Below are 21,042 nucleotides of genomic sequence, written 5' to 3'. Positions count from 1 at the left end.
TTTCTGCGTTGACCTTTCTCTAACCTTCGTTTCAGATACTCAGCACCACTTAGTTTTTTTGACATTATATACCAAAAGTAATAAATCAACAAATTATTTGTTGGCTGCTTCCCGCAATTTTATCGTCCGCCCGCCCCGCCCGCCCCCCTCTGTCGCCCCCGCCCTGGAGCGGTCGCTCCACTCGCTCCTCTGTCGCTACGCCACTGAATACATCGGTTTTTGCTGTGCTCAGTGGTAGGTTCAACTGGAAGGTATAAACCAGCCAGAAGTGATCACTACTGGGTCTTGCTTATTTGTTATTGAAAGTAAAATAACCACGCAAAATTATGTATTTAATTATTTTAACACCCTAAAATAGTTTCATTATTTACTTTACGCTTTATAGTTGTCTCTAGGTATACAAAAATTATATCAACTACATCAAAGATTTCTGTACTGTAAGTAAATTGAATGCTTCAGTAAATCTCAACATTTCAATCATTCTCATTCACTTCTGACCTCAGCATCTACTTACTACTGTGTGTATCTGATGTGTGAGAGTCCAAGCGACGGGGATGCTGAAGACAGGCACAGACAGAAGGATGAGGTGGAGAACCAGGAGTCCCAGGGAGTAGGCTATCCAGAATCCCCGACTCTGTAGCCATGTAGTGTTCGGGTTCGGCTCCCCATGACCTCCCACCAGCATGCCGCTAACCTATTCAGTTTCTAAGTTACTCATTGTTTTTGAGGTTAGGAAACACAAATAGAAACATAACACTTAGTCAAAAAGAATTTTTAATACATTGTCAATCCCCACATTACAGTCTATGATGTAGTTTTAGAGTGAAATTTTACAATTAGTACAGCTTGAATCTTATCACTTATAGAAAACCATAGAATGTTGCTCATAACGTTGACTAATTCAACTCATTATTGAAATATCCTTTCCATATTAAGACAAGGCAAGAGAACGCCTTGTGTCACAAAACAAGCTTCGCTGGGGTTACAAGCAAAACTTCCTATCTGTAACTAACATAACTCTTGAGATATCCCTTGGGCAGATAGACAGACAGACAATCATACAAAAAGGAAATTAGCACTACAATTACGCTCAGCCAAATTCAGTAGCTGGACATGTATCATCATAGAATACATTCTTGTCCATGTAGAAATGAAGTTTCACGCACAATTTAAAGTCTATGGGTGAAATCTTTCTCCACATGATACATTCAAAGTTTTGTTCATTAACTTAACTCTCATTGTAATGTTCTAATAGCAAGAGAAGGTACCATAATGCAAGATTGCGTTGTAATCAAATCTTGTCTCTGACTTTTAACATTGACTTTCTATTCTATTAGTTTTTGTTTTACTCTACGAATAAAAATGTTCAAATTGCACATGACTGTACGCTGTTTGTTTACAAATTTATTTATTCTGCTATTTTCTCCTTGCCATTACGATTACTTATAAGACTAATATAGACGCCATCACATTGAGCCCAATCCCATTGACATGCACCATCATCGAATTCAGTGTTGCCCATATAGAAATCAAGCATCATGCAAAATTAAAAACTATAGGTCTTTTCACTTTCAAAATATCGTGCGAACAGACAGACAAATTAAATATTTACAGTCTCTCGATCCATAAGCTTTGCTAAAGCTCAGCCAATGAATTGTTTATCACTTGTCACAAAGTGAAAACAGTTCTTAATAGATTGAGGAAAATAAAACAAAATTGAATCACAAATAACATATGGTCTTTTCCTAGGGCTATTAAATATCATTATAATGTAGGAGTGTTACAGATAAACTATTGCTGTTAAATGTAACAATTGATATCAGGTTATTCTCTAACTGGACACTGCTCACTAAACCACCGCCTGTATATGATAGGTATCTCCTAGTCATATATATGTATGTATGTCGCCCTCTGCAGGGGGTTCAGGAAGACTGCTGACACTTCATTTGTGGCTGTGAAGCGATCGCACTGTCAAAGTGGAAACACCTTCACAGGGTATTTCTTAAATCTGGTCAAGAAGGATCTTTAGCTACTACGGCGTCATAAAACCTAAAGATGACCTGCACTGACTAGATTGCAGGGTATGCCAAAACAAATCATTAGGAGAACAGTGACTGAGGCATTCTCTTGCCCAATCGACCATCGGCATCGTACCATAAAAATAAGGAGTAAACAGTTAAGTTGTTTTGTTAGAACTCAAAAATTGGCAAATGTCTTTTACATTCGTGTTATCTTTTCACCAATATTAAAATTCAAAACAATAATACTGTACTGAAAAATTGCCCTAATCATTACCTGCTGTCTATGATCAGTAACCATATGTACTAACGTTAAATCGGCATAACATAACTGAAATCAACATCCGCAGTGTCACAATGATGGGGTATTCTTTTTCCCAATTGCCACCTTGATAACAGTAATTTAATTTACATTTTGCTGATTCCACTTCTGAGTAATCCATAGTACTTTTGACAACTATTTCCTGATCAGAAGTATCATTGATCCTGTTTATTATGTCATCTTGGGTGCACATATGGAATTTAAATCCTGATTTTGCCACCATTAGTGGATAATGTGTGTATTTTTATGTAATGATTGTGAAGTTACTGTAACATATTTCGTAAAGACAGAACAGCGTTTTATATAAATTTTTTAAGACGTAGGAAAATGTATCTATTCACACAGGTGGCCAGCCTGTAGTGTGGGACTCTCACAAAGGATGTGATCTATCCGGTCAGATTTTAACCTAAGCCCTCAGGGCTCACACCAATCTAGCCTTCGAAGAACTAAGGTCTAGATCCCGTGACGATCCCAATCAGCCTTCTTTGCACAGAAGAGTTGCTTTGCTTTACAGTATATAGTCATCTTAATAAGCCCAACTCAATATCAAAATGTACAATTGTGAACCTAATTATGTCTTACTTTTCTAAATTCACTGATATGTAATAATCATTATTCAATCATGAAAAATTAATGATTCAGTTTATATTACAGTAGACTCCCGTAAGTTCGGCCTCGGTTAGTTCGGCCGCCGCTTAGTCCGGCCGGGTCGGCTGAGCATGAGTCACACGCACATTGGCGCCAGCCAGAAAGCGGGCAGCACGTCTCTACTAACAGTGCCGTTGTATTCTTTGGTTAGTTTACTGCTCTGTCAAACAGCTCATCAGTTCGTCTCGAACATTCATACTGGGTGGTGCTCGTCATTTTTACAGTAGACCTACAAAGTCAGTTATTTTCTTTTAGTTTGCGTTTTGTACTGTTGTTTATTTACTCGTGGGTTCTGTGATTTCTTTTGTGTATGTACAGTACTGTTGTTTTCATAGTTTTTGTGTGTGTGCGTGTGTGTTTTGAACAAAAAACTGTTTTGCATCGTGTTTTAATCTGTTTTTAAAATGAGTGAAATGCGTAAAAGTAAGTACAAGTCAATGGAACAGAGACTACAAGCTCTGGAGAGATTAGACAAAGGAGAATCCGTGCAAAGTATTTGCAAGGATTTAAACGTGGGCAAAAGTACAGTCAACGACTGGCGACGCAACAGAAAAAGTATTGAAGGCTTTTGTACACAAATTGATACCGAAAAAAGTTCTAGAAAAGCGTTGCACACTAAGGAAGGCCAAACACGAATTGGTGGAAGATGCTCTATGGTTGTGGTTCGTTCAAGAACGAAGACGAGGAACGCCATTAAGTGGACCAATTTTAAAAGAAAAGGCATGATCTTACACTCAAAGCTTCAACCAGAAGAGGCGTTCGTGGCTAGTGATGGATGGCTCTCTCGTTGGAAAAAGAGACACGGCGTACATTTTATGGAGTTTGTGGTGAGAAGTTATCAGCAAACCCAACAGCGGCCACCGACTTTTCTGCAAGATTTTTAAAAATTATCGATGATAGAAAACTTTTTGCCCAGAGCAAATATACAACATTGACGAAACTGGGTTTAAATTTTAAACTTCTGCCTAGAAAAACATTTGCCACCCCGCAAGAAACGTCTGCTCCAGGGGTTTAAAACCAGCAAAGGACAGGATAACAGTCGCCTTGTGTTCAAATGCTTCGGGGACTCACAAGTTACCCCTATTTGTCATTGGCAAAGCAGCAAAACCGAGAGCGTTTAAGAACATAAACATGGACGCTCTCCCAGTGTATTATATCGGTCACAGAAATCAGCGGTGGATGGACACGTACTTGTTCAGAGAATGGTTTGTATGCGAATTTGTTCCCAAAGTGAAAAAAACATTTGGCAAAATCGAAACTCCCCGCCAAAGCACTTCTACTTCTTGACAACGCGCCTACTCATGATGAACATCTTCAGTGTGACGATGAAAAAGAAATTAAACTGCTGTTCCTACACCACCCAATGTAACCAGTCTTCAACAGCCGATGGACCAGGGGGTCATTGAGTGCTTCAAGAGGAAGTATCGTCGTAAGCTACTTTCGGAAGTTCTTTCCAAAACTGGAGACTGATGACAGCTTAGACCTTACCAAAGTGTTGAAGTCAGTTAACATGAAGGATGTTGTGTACATGTCGGCCAAGGCATACGACGAAATACCACCATCCACGTTTGTAAAGTCTTTTGGAAAAAACTTTGGCCAAATATAGAAGATAGCGTAGATCAAAAACAACACAACAGCAGATGAGCCAAACACAACATTCTTGATGGCGAACCTGATGACAATGCAGCTCTATTGCACGACCTTCAGCAACTACCGAACTGTGGTCCCATTGTTGAAGAAGATGTTTTGGAGTGGATCAACATGGAAAAGGAGCTAGACAACGAGGTTCTGAATGATGACGAAATCGTCGAGTGTGTCATTCGCCCAGGACAACGAGATGAATAACGACGCAGATGGTGCTGAGATTGAAGAGGAAGACGAAGAAAATAAAATGAGCCACGCTGAAGGAAAAGCAGCTTTGCAACTGGCAGCTACTTACATCGAACAGCAAAAAGAAGCAACTGCAGTCGATGTAATTTTTATTAAGAAGTGGGCGTGAGTTTGCACATAAAAAATCATTAGAAACAAAAATTCAGAAAAAAAGTGACAGATTATTTTAAGTGTTAAGAAGCTAAACCACCAATGTACAGTGCAGTACTGTATTATTTTATTTTATTTCATTAGGTCTGTGGTTTTGTAAATAAAGCGTTACTCTGTGTTGTATTCTATGTGCAAGTGTTTGATTCCTACACGCATTGATTCCCAAACATATGCAGTATTACCGTGTTTTATTGGTAAGTTACAAATTTAAAATTAGTTTAGTAGTTAATTCTGTGTTGGTAATGTTTGGAAAGGTTAATTTTTACGGTTATTTCATAACTTTTTATTGAAAAATTACCCTTGCAAACAATAAAATGGGCATTTTTTAAATAGGCATCGGTTAGTTCGGGCCGCTTTTAAGTTCGGCCTAGGGTCCGGTCCCCGAGGTGGCCGAACTTACGGGAGTCTACTGTACATAATAGTCTGATAGAAATGCAATGAAGTTCCAAAGATTAGATTGAATTTTAAAATATTGAGATATGACTTTACACTAGTTTATTAGCTCTAATGACTAGATAACGTATCATTACGTAAGTAAGGCTAGAAAGAAATAATGTATGTTACAACAAATAAGTTAGTTATAACCTTTGCTAATTTACTGTTACACTTTTTTTCTTTGTATTTCCTATTATACATACTCAACAGGACCAGATTAATTTAATTTAATAATTAAACATTTAATTAAAATGTTTAATATTACTGTTAACTTATATCCTCACTATTTTTAACGTCCTTCACAAAAATTACCCATTTAGTAGGTAATTATAATAATATTATGCTTCTCTTCATAAAATTGTGGTATTTCAGTTGTTAACTCCTAGACTTGTTCTCAAGATAGTTTGTATTGCTAGAAAGATAATTTTACAGTAGGCACAAATTTGTTCAGTACATTTGTTTATAGCATGTGTTTTGTAATGCACTGAACTTATCACAATTACTCACCAGTTGTAAAGAGATCACCCGGATCTCTTTCCAGCAATTCAGCTAGTTTTGCTGCAGCACAAGAAATCAAGAATTCAAGAATTATTTCAAACACAACATAATGAAACGTCCCTTATGAGTGAAGCATAGACGTACATAAGAGAAGAGTCAGAGGGTTCAAGTGCCCCCCCCCCCTAAAAAATTTTAAAGACAAACATTAAATTTGCACCTAGTAGCTTTTTTAAGCTAAAGTAAATTTATGAGATCTTAAAGCTCAAGAACTTTCTGGAGGAATATTCACAAGCCGCTATTTTAGGAGGATATTTTATACTTTCTATACCACCCAGTGTGTACCTCCTTCCTGGATGCGAGTGATCGCATAAAGGCAATTTGCTCACGCTTACTCATTCATTACTTTTTATTTTCCTTCAATATGAAATCATCTCTAAGAAAAGATGTGGCTAACAATATTATAACAACATTGGAAATCGAACTTGAATTTAAAATAAGTGGGTGACTTTATTAATAAATTAAAATGTTTGTATTAAAGAACATTGTCGAATCGGATGTAGGAGACATAAACATTTTAAATATTTTGAAAACAAAGTGACTAAAAGACTAATAGATGTCAAGGTCCTACAAAGAAATATATGAGAAGAGATAATACGAGTTCCCAAGCTCCTGATATTGTTAATCATAATAACACTACAGAATTTCAGAAATGGCGACAAACTGCTGTGGGTGTCACCTGTTATGTGTTAACTATCTTCCTTATGTCTCCCTGAACACTGAAACATTGATTCTTACAACATATTTGGATGATAAGTGATAATGATCTGGAGGACATAAGCTCATCTAGACGTACTCCCAAATGCAAGAATAAAGAAGCATATACTTTACTATCTGTTTTCAAGAGAAAATATACTCTTAAAGAACGGTACCACTAATTTTCCAAAGCTGCTTTACAGTTTTACTCTTCTTTACAGTATATGAATTCCTATTTCACATTTCCAACAGATTTACAGAAGCCTATCAAACTGTTCCTATGAAAATGCTGTGATGAGATCTTCGGTTTACTTTGCCACATGTGGACACACATTGTATTACAATAAAGCAATTTTCTCGATATAAATGTCACAGAGAAAATAGATATCTTTTTAACAGTTTTTCTTGACCGGGACCTTAAGAAATTACAATATGACGATCAGTTTTTGTTTTCAGCGATGTTGGCAAGGAGGCCAAGCTGGTGCCTATCTACTATTTGTTATAGGCTATTCATACATATGTATTATATAAAGATAAAAAGTCTGGGCTTGAATTTAGGTGGTACCAATCAGAAATGCCCCTGGCCACCAGTGCAGGTATGGTGGCACCACCCTTCATTTCTGGTGAAAAAAGAAAAACATCCCTCGAGATAGTACCCAAATCCAAGCTCATATAACATGAGTGCTTGTAAAGGTTATCTTTAAATTTGGTACTACTTGTAACATATTTGTAATAACCCGATCTAAACCTACTTATATTATGTTATAACATTCCATTATTAGTCTCATTGCTTACTCGAAATTGACTTAGCTGTTGCTGGTTATCGATTAACCTACACCAGAAAGACGTTATGAGAGTGCCAAATCATTCAGCCCAGCTGTTACTGAAAGAGCAGTGTTACTGGTAAGACGTTATCCTGGTAACAGGTTACCATTGAATAACCTGTTACTGACACTAATACTGTCCATCTGTAATGGCCGTAAGTACAATGGTATGTACATGTTCTATTTGTGTCACAAGGTGTAAGACACATTTATCTTTAAAAATAATAAAATATAAGGAAATGTTACACTGTTTCGTTTGTTACATTAGTTCTAATTTGCTTTAGCCACATTAGCTATAACGATCTCAAACCACTTAATTTATCAATTTCTTAAAATAGTAGAAGTATTTATTTGCAGAAAGAATTTTTAGGCGGTCACAATCCATAATTGCACAATAGGCCTAACTGATATGTTTCAAATTTTGGGTTATATCTCAAATAATCCATTAATCTAGTGGACTGAGGGGAATTGAGGTTTCTGAGTGTGGGAGAGTGAGGTTTCTACAACTAAGGAGGGGGTAGGCATTGGTAGAAGGTATAATCAGGATACCAACATTCAGGTGAAAAAGTACAAGAAATTTTAGAGGTTAGAGCATTTTTACAACAAGTTCTACCTATATTCACGTTTTTTTGTCTGTGCTCTCTTTTTTGACATTTTTGTAACATTTTCTACCAATGCCCATCTTGTTATTGAATTATTTTTACCAGTTTCAAACAGATTTTTCTGGGTAGTACATTTTAAAATGAAGACTATGTTCTTTGTCTTTTATTATTGCCACTAGCTATTTTGTTTTCGCGTTTCCTTTTACCTTTTAAAATAGTGAAGAGGTTTTACCTGTGAATAATATGTGCAATGGGTATTCCCTGAAGTTATTTCATTTCGTTCCAATGAACAATTTGGCAATTGTGTTATATTTTGTTCAACAAGAGAGTTTTAAATGTTTTCTTGGTGTATAAAATGTGGTGGCCATTGTCCTTTAATTGAGAATACACTGTTGGTGTTGTTTTAGAAGCTGGACTGGCTTTATTACTTTCCAAGGCAGCCACGAAGTTGTATCCTCCTCCTCATGTAATATTCTGTAAGTACTTTATTAGGTACTTTGGGATTATACCGACCACACCCAGACATGAATCGTTATTTCACATTTCGTTTCTACTGATTACTAGATTAGCGTAGAACAATATTTCGTCAATATAAAACAGGAATTGTCTTATCGCAAACACCTCCCCATCCTCAGACAGAGGTCAAAGTCGAGCGTCTAGTAGATAACGTGATTGCAGAGTCTCGCCGCCCGTTCAGCTGGTGCATCGCTTTGTTGTACTTCCGTGTTTTACCTCTACATTTCTCCAAACACAAAAATTCAACAAAAACAAAAACATTTACCAAACTAAACTTTTTATTAAAAAAACACTCAAAACTTGTTTTTATTCTTGATCACATTCCGCCACCCAAAATGCGAGTGCCTCCGGCCATCAGCGCGGGCATTGACAGCACCTTCGGTGCTGCCCCGCGCTGATATCGACGAAAGAAAAACATCCCTCGAGATAGTACCTATCAGTAAAATATCAAATTCTAGAGGGGCTAATCAGAAATATAAATTGAATTGTAATGGAAAGGCAATGATGTACCGTGCAAATCACGTGATGCCGCGCGGCCTGCCGTAATCAGGATTCTCGAGAAAGATAAGATAACAGCGACAACAATACCGATCACAATACCTGGAAATGCTTGTAAGTTTGTAATTTTGTAATTGAAGAGTTGTTTTTTTCGTTCTATCATGTTTGTTTCTATAAATTTCTATTTTTGTGTTCTTCATACTGGTGTGGTCGGTATAATCCCAAAGTACCCTTTATTATTTTCATTTCTTTATTATTTTATTTAATATCGTGCCAACGAAGCCTGCACTGATGGCCAGGGGCATTTTCGATGTAACTTCAATTAATATTTAGGCTTTAGGCCTACTCCCTTATATTATTATAATACCTTCCTATATATTTATTTTCTTATTTTACGTTACAATTTTAACAAGTAGTGTGAAGTGGCTAAAGCAAACATTTACCGTTACATTTTATAAATATACATCATGAAAACAGTCGAATTGTACAATATTGTGATTTGAAATACATATAAGTAATTGGGTTTAAGTAGTTTTATAGAGGATTCCTGGCTCATGAACGTCGATGATTCCATACAATAATCATGAATATCGATAATGCATATGTGTTGGGCGTTTATTATACTGCAGCCTAAATCTTTTCTATTCCTAGGCCATAATAAAATAAAATGCCCTTAGTCTTTTCTTGAAACAGAACATTTTACTTACTCTCTTGATTGTTTATAAATAAAGTTATACCAGCTTATTTATCTCTTCTTAGCCAAGACCAAAATGTTATCAGGTTCATAAAAATTATATTACTGACTAACAGTAATAAATTAACTTACTTTAGAGAAAATGAAAGTGTAGTATCCAAGACGAATGCAACAGATATGAATTGGCTAAATTGCTTTATTTACTTTTAAAGATAAACTATCACTGACGATTAATTCTCCAACACTTGTTGATCGCGGAAGAGCAAATGATGGAGAAAGCCAACCCTATTCAATTGTTTGAGCCCGAGGCGAACTTCGTAAACGGAAACATAATAACAAACAAGACTGAAGATTTTTTGTGTTTTCTACTTCCAATCCAATTCGAGAAACATTCCCCTCTCCAAATCCAACATCCAACCATATGACTAAGTGAAAACCCCAATCCAGTCAGGTTAACCCAACTACCATAGAGAAAAAAGAAACGTAGCGTTGAATCAGCAACAGAAAAACATATAAGATAGTACCTTTGACTGTCTATCTACAGTGTCCCTATCCTATCTCATACAAGAAGAAAATCAAAGTTCATGCACTCTGTTCTCAAATCATAATATCCAATTTCAAGAACATTGTCCTTTTATTAAGCATATGACAAACATTATACTGATAAACCAATCCAACTCAGCACAGACAAAAATAAAAACTTTGTATTAAATATAACGATTGTAATAGCATTGTAGGGCATTGTTTTATTGTTAGTTTGATTATTTTGTTTATAATTAAACCCCTAGACCTCATCAACACAGACTAGTGTTACGAATTCTTATCAGTTAATACGTTAGTCTAATCCCCGACTACTGCAGCATTGTTTTAATACGTATTCTCTTGCAAAGTAATGTTAATCCTCGAGCTTGATCCAGCTTCTGTCAGGACTAAAGACAAAGGCTAACTCGGCAGATATTAGTTTCCATTATTTCATTTCCCACAAATACCGAACTCCTGAAGCCGGACAATCCGTCACATCGCGACTATATTTATTTTGTATTCGTTAAACGAGTTTTTAGCTTTCAGAATTATCACTCAACCATTTATGTTGGTCTTTGATACTGAGCTCGAGAATTCATTTATTTATTTATTTATATACGGCAACACACCATTTCACATCTGCATCATAATAGTCTAACCAAGAAGAAGGCTAATACTACAACTAACTATATTAAATTAGTAATAATATAACAAAATAGTGTTACCTATCAACAGTATCATTTGCTATGGTCAGGATTAAAAATCACTATTATAGTCGAATAGATATATAACTTCCGTATTGGAAGGGTGTGGAGGGGCAGCGAGCAGTGGGGAGACTGATGCCGCGGTGTTGCCGCGTTGATGCGGGCACTGCCGTGAGCGGTTACTTTCTCACCGAACACTGAGAAGAGAACATCAGACGGTGCGCGCCAGCGTACTTACCAACAAACAATGCGTCAGTGTGTGTTGTCTTTTGATTGTTTACACTAGTAATCAGAAACGAAATTTCTCTAATTTAACACAAATATGTGCGATATTAATATGTTACTATTATACTATATAATAATCTACAACTACTAAATAATTCGGATATCGTGAAGGACAAATAATTTGGGTACTCTGAAAACCTAATATTGCATTCACAACACGAATATATTTATTGTGGGGGCTGTCAAAATACTTCAAACACCGCCCCCCAGCTCCGCACCACTCAGCGTCCGGCCGATGTTCGTAATTGAAGAAATTTTAGTAATTGTTATTGAAATAAACATACATATAGCTGCAACAAGAATCTTACCTAATACTGCGAAAACTCTAGGACGTTTCCGTGCGTAGCTTGCAGTGGATTTATTCCATCCAAATCATCATCTGCTTCGTCAGCATACGTTCTGTTGACGTATATTTCCTGTGTTCCTTGGTCAGTTTGCACTCTATATTCGTCAGCAAAATCTTCAAGGTCACTAGTTTAACTGTCACTGTCATCTCCATTCACGTGAATTATCATTTCCTCTACTGCTGTTTCAATGAGACCTTCTTATGCCCACGCTTCTAAAATAGATTTTTTGTGTGCTTTACGATATCCGTCCATTCTACGGTTGTAACTTTTTGAAGTCCTTCTTCGGTTAACCTCACTTCAGTCATGTTAAATGTTTTATTGTTCCGGGCAACGTGTCCCTTAACTTGTGCCCAAAAACCATCTCTATTGCATTGAAATGGCATTGGTAAGGTGGGAGTCTGACAATTTTATGTCCTTGGGCTTTAGCCATCTCATCTATAATATACTTGGGGACTGGTGGTTTATTCATTTCACATATTTCTAACAACTTGGCTTTTGTAAAATCTTCTGCAAATTGTATGTTATGCTCGCGAAGCCATGCCTGAATTTCCGCTTTTTTGTTACCTTGCGTTGGAGCAATATCTAAAATCTTGGATTGGTATGGGGCGTTGTCCATAACAATAACCGATGGAGCAGAAAGGTTAGGTAGAAGTGATTCTCTGAACCATTTTGAACCGCTTAACCACTGGGCGAACGCGAGGGCGGCCTCTTTTATTAGCACTGGTTCCTCCTCTTCTTTCCATGACGGTGATAGTTAATGTACAACGTACAGTATATAAAACACACACACACTCACACCCTGATATTCGCAACGAACAGCAAAAACACCGAACACAGGCAACAAATTTAGCAGTAAACTCGAAGTAGTCACTCTAGTAGCACTTGAGGACTGCGCAGAGAAGCGGTCGCCGCGGTGCGATGTGGCAACAGTGCCTGTTGCTATGGCAACCGCGTCAGACGCCTCTCGCTCCTATTGGTCAGGTAGCCAACCAGGAAGTTCTCCCTCTCACTCCAACGTCAGAACGCCCCATCACGCCGATACGGAAGATGTATCCATTCGACTATAGATTATATCTAGCATTAATCCTGGACCTGGTGTACGCCAAGCGACCCTGCTGACTAAATAAGGAGTTGTAAACCAGTGGAAGTAATTGAACAGTCTGGAGAATTTTGTGATTTAATTTTGATACGTTAATTAAATCCCTTTAAACTTACTTATGTTTTATCAGCATCAGATTGAGTAGTTGTTGTTCAATATGGCCTACACGAGCATGTTATACCAATAGGATAACAGAGAAAAAACGTGAAACCTACGGTTTTTACGCATTTTACTTATTGAATAGACATTAACTATGCCCAATTTCGTGCACAGCCATTACGTTACCCATTAGGATCATCTCCAGCCAGAATAAGGATATGCCAGAAAGAAATTATTTTGCCACTTCCATCGTCTTGTAGACCTCGCTCCTGTCCGGTCTACTTTCAGAAGCCAACAACTGTTCTCAATGCAGACCATGTATAAACTGATCATGTTTTTGTCAAATTAATCCGATTTAAGAATACATAACCATTTTAAATCCTGCTGTCTTCAAGTCGGCACGTGACTTAAGTCACAGTGAGGTGGTAATCTTATTTCATTGCTGTCTAAGAAACTTAAATCTTGGTCCTCTAATTTTTGAGTAGGGGAGACCGGGGCAGGTTTTCGCATTTATATGTCTTAATTTTTTGTATTTTTTTCCTTAAAACCTACAACAAACCAAGACATACCATTACACTCAGTGGTATATTCAGCTACAATTAGAGAGTATTTTCTATCTTTGATGAAATATGAACTAATTTTTAATAAAAACACCAAAAAGTAAAAGTAAGTCCATGTGCGAAAACGTGCCCCGTTACCCGGGGCATGTTTTCGCACAGCATTTTATTACCCTGGGGCAAGTTTTCGCATGCATTAAAATACATCTGTAAGGAAAATAACACACATTTTTTTAACACACTCGTATAATTAATGAAAATGACATTGTTTTTGTTTTCATAACAACTAATCTTAGCAAAATTCGGCATCATCGTCACTGTCGCAGTTGAGGCAAACAAAATACGCAGAATCGCCCTTTAATGCAATCTTCGTGTGCCCATCGTTTGCAGCGGGTGCACTGTATCCACTGCTCACACTTGATTTCGAATTGCTTGTATTTTTCCAAGCAATAGATGCAGACGGAGTCAGTCTCTTCTTCATCATCTGACAAATTCTGACGTGAGGTTGATTTCTTCTTGGTGGAAGGTCTACTTGCTTTTTCAGCATTAGCTGTGATTTATTTTGAAAAGGCCCTTCTTGACAGACTTTAAATTTGTAGTTCCTTTGCTTTGTTGTGTTTTTTTCTAGTTTGATACGTTTTTTGCTTGGCCATTTCTTTGTTCAAGTCGCAGCTGTTCTTTAACTGGGGGTTGTCGGTTAAAATACTCGACTTCCTTTTCTTCCGTCCCTTTGTGGTTTCTTTTCGTGGCCCTCTGCTTTTTCGAGGGCCCTCACATCCCTCTGGTGAAGGGCAAGAAGCTACTTGTGATAGACAGCTTGGTGCTGAGGATTCTCAGACGATTGGTCCAAATTTGGTTCTGAGGAGGGATTGTTTCCAGCTGGAGCAGGCCTGTCAGTAAAGTAGCTCGGCATGAAATCAGAATCCGTGAAGATCAATGGATTCAAAGGAAAAATACCTGACACTCTGAATCCAGCCATAATGTTAGTTGGTGTTAACGCCAGAGTGCTGCCGATTTTCAAAATGGATGGTAATATCATATATCCCCATAGGTCTTTTGTTTGTACAAATCCAAGCATCACACGCAGTGTTGATGTATTTTTTTAAGAGGTCCATACACAGAACGGTCCAAAGGTTGAAGCTTGTGGCTGCAGTGAGGGGGAATGAGAGTAAGGTCACACCGTTGTCTTTAAATAAATCTAAGACGTCGGCTGATAAGGTGCGATTATTCATGATTGTCCTAGCAATAGAATGCAAGGTTTTTCCTTGGAGCATCTGGCCTGAGAGACAAAATGTTTGGCAAATTTCAGGAAATTGGCTTCCTTTCATCCATCCAGAAGGATTTGAATCGCCTTCGCAACCAGGAGGCCCGTCACGGATGAAGTGATCATGGTAATCTTACTCTAGAAATACGAAGAACGGGGGAATACTATTGCCTGCTGCATTCACTGCAAACGCAATTGTGACGAGATTTCCTCGTTCAGCGGAAGTTAGTTTCCCTATTTGCCTAAAATCCACGCCGCGCTAACAATTCTATCTGGTCGTTGAACGGTTGTGACGCCAGTCTCGTCAACGTTCCATATATCATTAGCCCATACTGAAATCGTTGGAGGACAGTGGTTAGGTTCCTGAAAAACAGGTTCCAAACGTTTCGTCCGGTTGAAACTTGTTGCCCGGACATACTAGTTACTTGAGGAGTTCTGATGGAAAGTGTTTTATTTCTCTTCATGAATGAGGTGAACCAGTCAGGGCCGGCCATTTCATTTTCTGACCAGCTTGGGGGTATTTTGCAATTACATGCTACAGCGTAAGTGTACGCAAAATCGTCTAACTTCCCTTAGGCGTTAATCCAAAGTATATATCAGATGCCTTGAGTCAAATACTCAGCCAGCATTTGTTCTTGGAATGGCTTCAAACACCTGGACAGACAAAAACCAACGCAACAATTAGTTTATTATCTCTTCTATAATGCGAGAAATAAACTTGCCCCAGTGAAATCCCTAAGTTTCTTAACCTAGTGAAAAATTTAATAGGCTCTATGATAAAGATATAGCGTGTTTAAATATAGGCTACTGCAATAAGGAATCTTACCATTCCAGTTCCGTGCGTAGCCAAACTGCGACCATGGTTGAGCTGACTGGCTTGTTGCAGCAGTACCTTCAGTAGAAGCACCAGGAATCGCCGGATCACGAACAGATTGGGCCAGGAATTGCCAAATCATGGGTAAAGTGCCAGGAATCACTGGATCACGAAGTAGATGGGCCAGGAATTGCCAAATCATGGGTAGAAGTGCCAGGAATCGCCGGATCACGAGTAGATGTGTCAGGAATCACCAGATCATTGTTTTACTGTAGTAGATATAATAGGATTTGGTTGAATAATCACCGCTTCATTTGAGGGATCAGTAGAACCTGGTGCAGCGGACAATTTCTTGCAATAGTTTGCTAGTGTTCTATCACACAATCCAAATTCTGCAGCTACGCTTCTCATACTTCTCCCTCCCCTCACTTCTTTTACCGCTCTCTCCATCTGTCTCAATTTCATACTTCCCTCTTCCTGTCTTTCTCACGTAATTTGCGAACCATGATGAAACTGAAATGAAGAATGGAAATCGTTAAATTAATTATATTTAGGCCTACCCTAAAAAAAAACTGAGGAAATTTGATTAAATATGAAGAGAATTTTAAATTACTATTTATAACCCATTTACTGCCAAATTGTTAATATACAATGCATTTTCACTGTTTTTAAATCTTCTTTCAATACATATTTATTGACTTTATAGTGAAAAATCAATGAGTAAATTTAGCATGAATTATATTTGGAAAAGACGGGGCAGGTTTTCGATGGCTAGTAATTCGAAAACTTGCCCCGTCGCCATATTTTAGATTTAAACTAAACCTAATTTGGTTAAAACAAGTGTTTCTTTATCCAATATCTATATCATGAAGACACAGAAGAAAGCGCTTTATCGAAATATATCATTCACATTGTTTCAAATTAAAGAAAACGTGTGATTTTTAACTTTTAAACATAACATAAAAACTTACTCACCTGTTCGAAGGACAACAAAAGTTGGCTTTGCTCAACAGTGCGTGCGTCCATCAACGTGAAACTAACAGAACTGCCACTAGGGGGCGTGGCCATCATACGACGTTTAGGAAATTAAAGCCCATTCGAAAACGTGCCCCGTGCGAAAACCTGCCCCGGTCCTCCCCTACTGTAAATGAGCAGAATGGTCAATCTGACACGAACAGCTAATTCACATCAACAGTTATATGTCTAGATTAATAAATGTTCGTTGGCTTTTAGTGATATAATTATATTATCGACATGCCTTAAGCTTGAGAAAAGCATCGTTTAATCTTTTAATCCTCCTATTTCAAACTCCATCTAAATAATCGCGGATGACGATCAAATTCTTTCTTAAGAGACCTTATTGTTTTCGCAAAAACTAGATTGCGCCATTTAACACATTTAGTGATTGCGCAAATTGATAACACCCCGGTTGTTCTTAAATCGGTACAGGATTCATGTTGCAGTGAGGGTGTTAAATAAAGCAAGTTTTATCTGGGCTTCTACTTTACAAGATTATCTCAGACCATTACGGCCAACAGGTCCATTATGAATGGTCATGAGCCAGCACGGAATCTAATCAACCAAAAGACGATTGGAGACACGAAGCCCACAAATATCAAGCTCCTTAACTTTCTGCTCGCACAGGACAAATGGAGTTTTCTAAATTATGAGGATCCCGTAGAAGTACAATTTAAAAATTTCGAGGAAAACCTTAACTTTCATTTGAAGATGAGCTGTCTTTTACGTAAAGATTCCCAAAAACCAAGAGAGGAAAAGTGCACATGGATTACCAAAGGTATCCTGTTTCGAGAGAAAAATTATTATTTTTCTCCAAGATTAATAAACACACCAAATTTAGAATTCAAAACTTTCTTCAAAAAGTACAAAGAATTTACAGAAAGGACATCAAAGCTCCGAAAGCTTACGATGTCAATAAAGCACTGCTCACGACAAAATATTTTTCTAAAAAAGCATGGGCCATAATTAACAATAAAAACTCACGAACAGACAAACAAATTGAATTGAAAATTGGCAATGAAAGAGTCAGCGACCCGTCAAGGATCACTGATGAATTCAACGCTTTTTTGCCTCGGTTGAAGCGGACCAAGGACTTGGCCAGAGTCACCGATTCCCTCCATTGGCGTCGAGCCCAGTAGCTTCCATGGCTCTGTCCCCGGTCACAGAGGAGGAAATTTCCAGAAAGTTAAGAGACCTTCCACCCAAAAAGTCAAATGACTTAAATCGTGCCTCAACATGGCTGCTGAAACAGTGCTCAAAGCACTTAGCCACTCGAGCATTTGATTAACTTCTCTTTTCGTTCGGGAACTTTTCCCTCCTCTCTTAAAATAGCCAAAGTCACCGCAGTATTCAAGAAAGGTGATTTCAAAATTGTCGCCCGATCTCAATCCTGCCGGCCTTCAGTAAGATTTTTGAGAAGGTCTTCCTTATTCGGATTGTGAAATCGTACCTAACTGATAGAGCTCAATTTGCGAACGTATCTTACGGACTATTGAAAGAGAAAGGGTTGAGTTGCGGGGTCCCTTAGGGATCTATACTCAGCTCAATGCTTTTCTTGATTTATATAAATGACGCTGGCTCATCGCTACAACATGGACGACTCGTCCAGTATGCAGATGACAAGACTCTTTGTTTTAAGACAAATTCAATCAGAGAAACCAAAATGGTAACATTCACTGAGCTCAACAGTACTATTCAAATATTCAACGAACTCAATCTCAAAACAAATCCTGCTAAATCAACATTCATTCATTTCGGTCTGCGACAAAGTCAGTTAGATTACATTCCAACAGTCATGCTGAATAAAACTGATATCGACGAGGTCTACTCAACGAAATTCCTTGGAATACACCTAGATCGGGGGTTGACATGGGAGTTCTGTGTAGACAGTGTTTGCTCAGAGTTATCCTCGGGAATCTATATATTGATACAACCATCCAAATATTGCCCAGCCCAGGGTGTTGATGACGTCATATTACGGAGTAATCTACCCACATCTCTCCTACGGATTGGTTTTGTGGGGAGGTTGCACAAACACAAACTTTTCCAGATTGTTTTCAATTCAAAAAACAACAGTCAGAATAATTGCAAAATTTCAATGGAAAGAGTCGTGTTGGCCAGCATTTAAAAATTTGCAGCTGTTGAAACTTCGATCCCTGTCTCTATATTTTAGAAGTGTGTCTCTTTTTTAAGTACAAATGCGAACATGTAAGAGGTAGTAAATGTACACTTTTATTAAACCAGAGGCAGGGACAATTACCGCACTGCGAGACACAGGACGGTAGTTCAAGAACGCTTGCCTTCACAGGCAGGCGCTTAATTGGTCAACAAACTGAAAAATTCCATTAAAAGTGCAAATATGCCCAAGGCATTTAAAGCTCGCCTGAAATCAGCATTAATGCGTGCAGCATTTTATAATACAGACGAGTTTTTAACACACGATTGGGAGGCCGCTGAATTGACTGACTGACACTGACACTAGAGTAGACAAATTCGAATAAACGAGATTAAGAATGGAAACTATTTTATGTACGAATGAGTCCATTTTCCGTGAATGAATGGTAAATTTTAGTTAACATATAAAACTGACAATTGCAATACAATTTTGTACATTGCTTACGCAATAAAATATTTATTATTATTATAGATGATAGGGTTAGCGGAAACGGTCAGGGGGTTTAATGTATTACTCGGTATGTGAATGATAGCTTAATAACTACCAGTTTGGTATGATTAATGTCATTATTGTATCACTTACTGAGGAAAACCCGGTTGGCTATTTCAACCGGCTTCTTCCTCGATCTGACAGTCTTCTCTCGATCAGCTGTTTATCGCAATGATGAGGGCACAGATATATTGATTTTATTGCACTGAGATAACTACCCTGTATGATGAAGAGAAACTAAATAAATTAAATAAAAAAAACTCATGCAACTTTTTGTTTTTCATGGATTTTATTCCAAATCCACCGTATGTGCCATATACAACTACAATTCAAAAATACTTACATTGAATTGGGATTTTATGAAAAAGCGTGTACTCTACAAAGTGTTTACCTAATCCACCAAGTAAAAAAGTTTTGGTCAGTTTGTTACTTTTGTTATGAGTATACAGCTTTGAACCTTAAAGGCTACAGTTTTAAAGTCTGGTACCCGACAAAGTTCATTTTAAAACATTGATGAAAAGATAAAATAATGTTGTTTTAACTACTCATATCAATTTCTTGTTCGTGAATCTATTAATCAGCAAAATTTGACAGTCAATATAAGCGCTTATAGTGCTAACATAGCCTCAACTACTGTTCGCTGGAAACGTAAAACCTAAGTATTTGCTTTTGAAAATTCATAAAATGTACTAGATCAATTGTTTTATCTAAAACATTATATAAAGCTACACATCACGTTTTATCGATTATTGAAACTTAATTTCACATATTTACGCAACTAACCCCATTATGTTGTAATTTATGTCGACATATATAATTAAACGGCATTAAGAGGTTCACTCATTGTAGCATTTGCAACAAGTCAGGAATAATTCATTAGCATTTAAGTTATATCAGTAAGTACCCTTTCTATATAAATGATACTTTTAAATTTACGTTTGTTTTAATTTGTCATATGATGTCAAATTGATGTTGTGTGTATTATGATAGTTAGGCTACATGTGTTAATACGTCCCATGTTAAAATATTTTATCAGTGTATTGTGTTGTTTATAAATGTATTTGTTCTGCTATTTCTTGTTGTCATATTGGTTACCCATAAGATCAGTGTAAACATATTCACTAACGCTCAGCCAAATCCAATGGAGTGACATGCACCATAATCGAACTAAGCGTGCCTTTTATTGAATTGAAACTTCATACAGAATTTCAAGTCTAGGTACGTTCGTTTTCGAGATATCTTGCGGACAGTCATATAGACTGACAGACCTTACATTTTCCAACCCTTAAGTGATAGTCTTCGCTACAGCTTAGCCAGTGATCATTTGGTAGTATTAAATGTACCTCATCACACTTCAGAATAACATTAAATTGTTATCAGTTCTATTATCATGCTTGATCCTTAGGTTTAATCGGTTGATATCATAGAGTGTTTTTCAACGCCGTGTCGAAAACTTGTTACAGAATTCTAAACTTAAAATATCTCGCCTTGAGCTATAAAAAGTTCAAAAGGATTGGCTTTCAATTGGATCAAAAAGTTGGCTATCCACGGAGAGGTTAAAAATTTCAAGATTTGAAATGTTAGTATTTTTAAGACGCGGTTTGAACTGGATACCCTTGATGAAGGTTTATTATATTGTTCATATATTATTGTTATTGTTGTCAATAATTTATTTACTATGATGCCCATTCATACAGTAATGTCATCAATGCAGACATTTAGTTATAAGAAGTACAGAAGTATATTTTTGTGAATCATGAAAATGAACTTCCGTATATATTTTACAGTTCATTTGTAAACGATCTAACAACAGTGCAGTGC

General features: G+C 37.3%; 1 protein-coding gene across 1 annotated transcript in view; it reads right to left on the bottom strand.

Moving 5' to 3' along the window:
• LOC124366386 (ORM1-like protein) overlaps window positions 1–10,264 on the bottom strand; it is a 35,970-nt gene extending 25,706 nt beyond the window's left edge. Inside the window, 2 exon segments of the mRNA XM_046822904.1 lie at window positions 515–694; window positions 9,981–10,264. Of these exon segments, the coding sequence (XP_046678860.1) occupies window positions 515–685 (171 nt within the window). The 5' untranslated portion in view covers window positions 686–694; window positions 9,981–10,264.
• Window positions 10,265–21,042: the final 10,778 nt, after the last annotated feature.

This window comes from Homalodisca vitripennis, chromosome 7, assembly GCF_021130785.1.
Source record: "Homalodisca vitripennis isolate AUS2020 chromosome 7, UT_GWSS_2.1, whole genome shotgun sequence".
In the NCBI taxonomy this organism is placed as follows: domain Eukaryota; kingdom Metazoa; phylum Arthropoda; class Insecta; order Hemiptera; family Cicadellidae; genus Homalodisca; species Homalodisca vitripennis.
The sequence above is the reverse complement of the archived record's forward strand: the minus strand, read 5'-3'. Positions and strand labels throughout refer to the sequence as shown.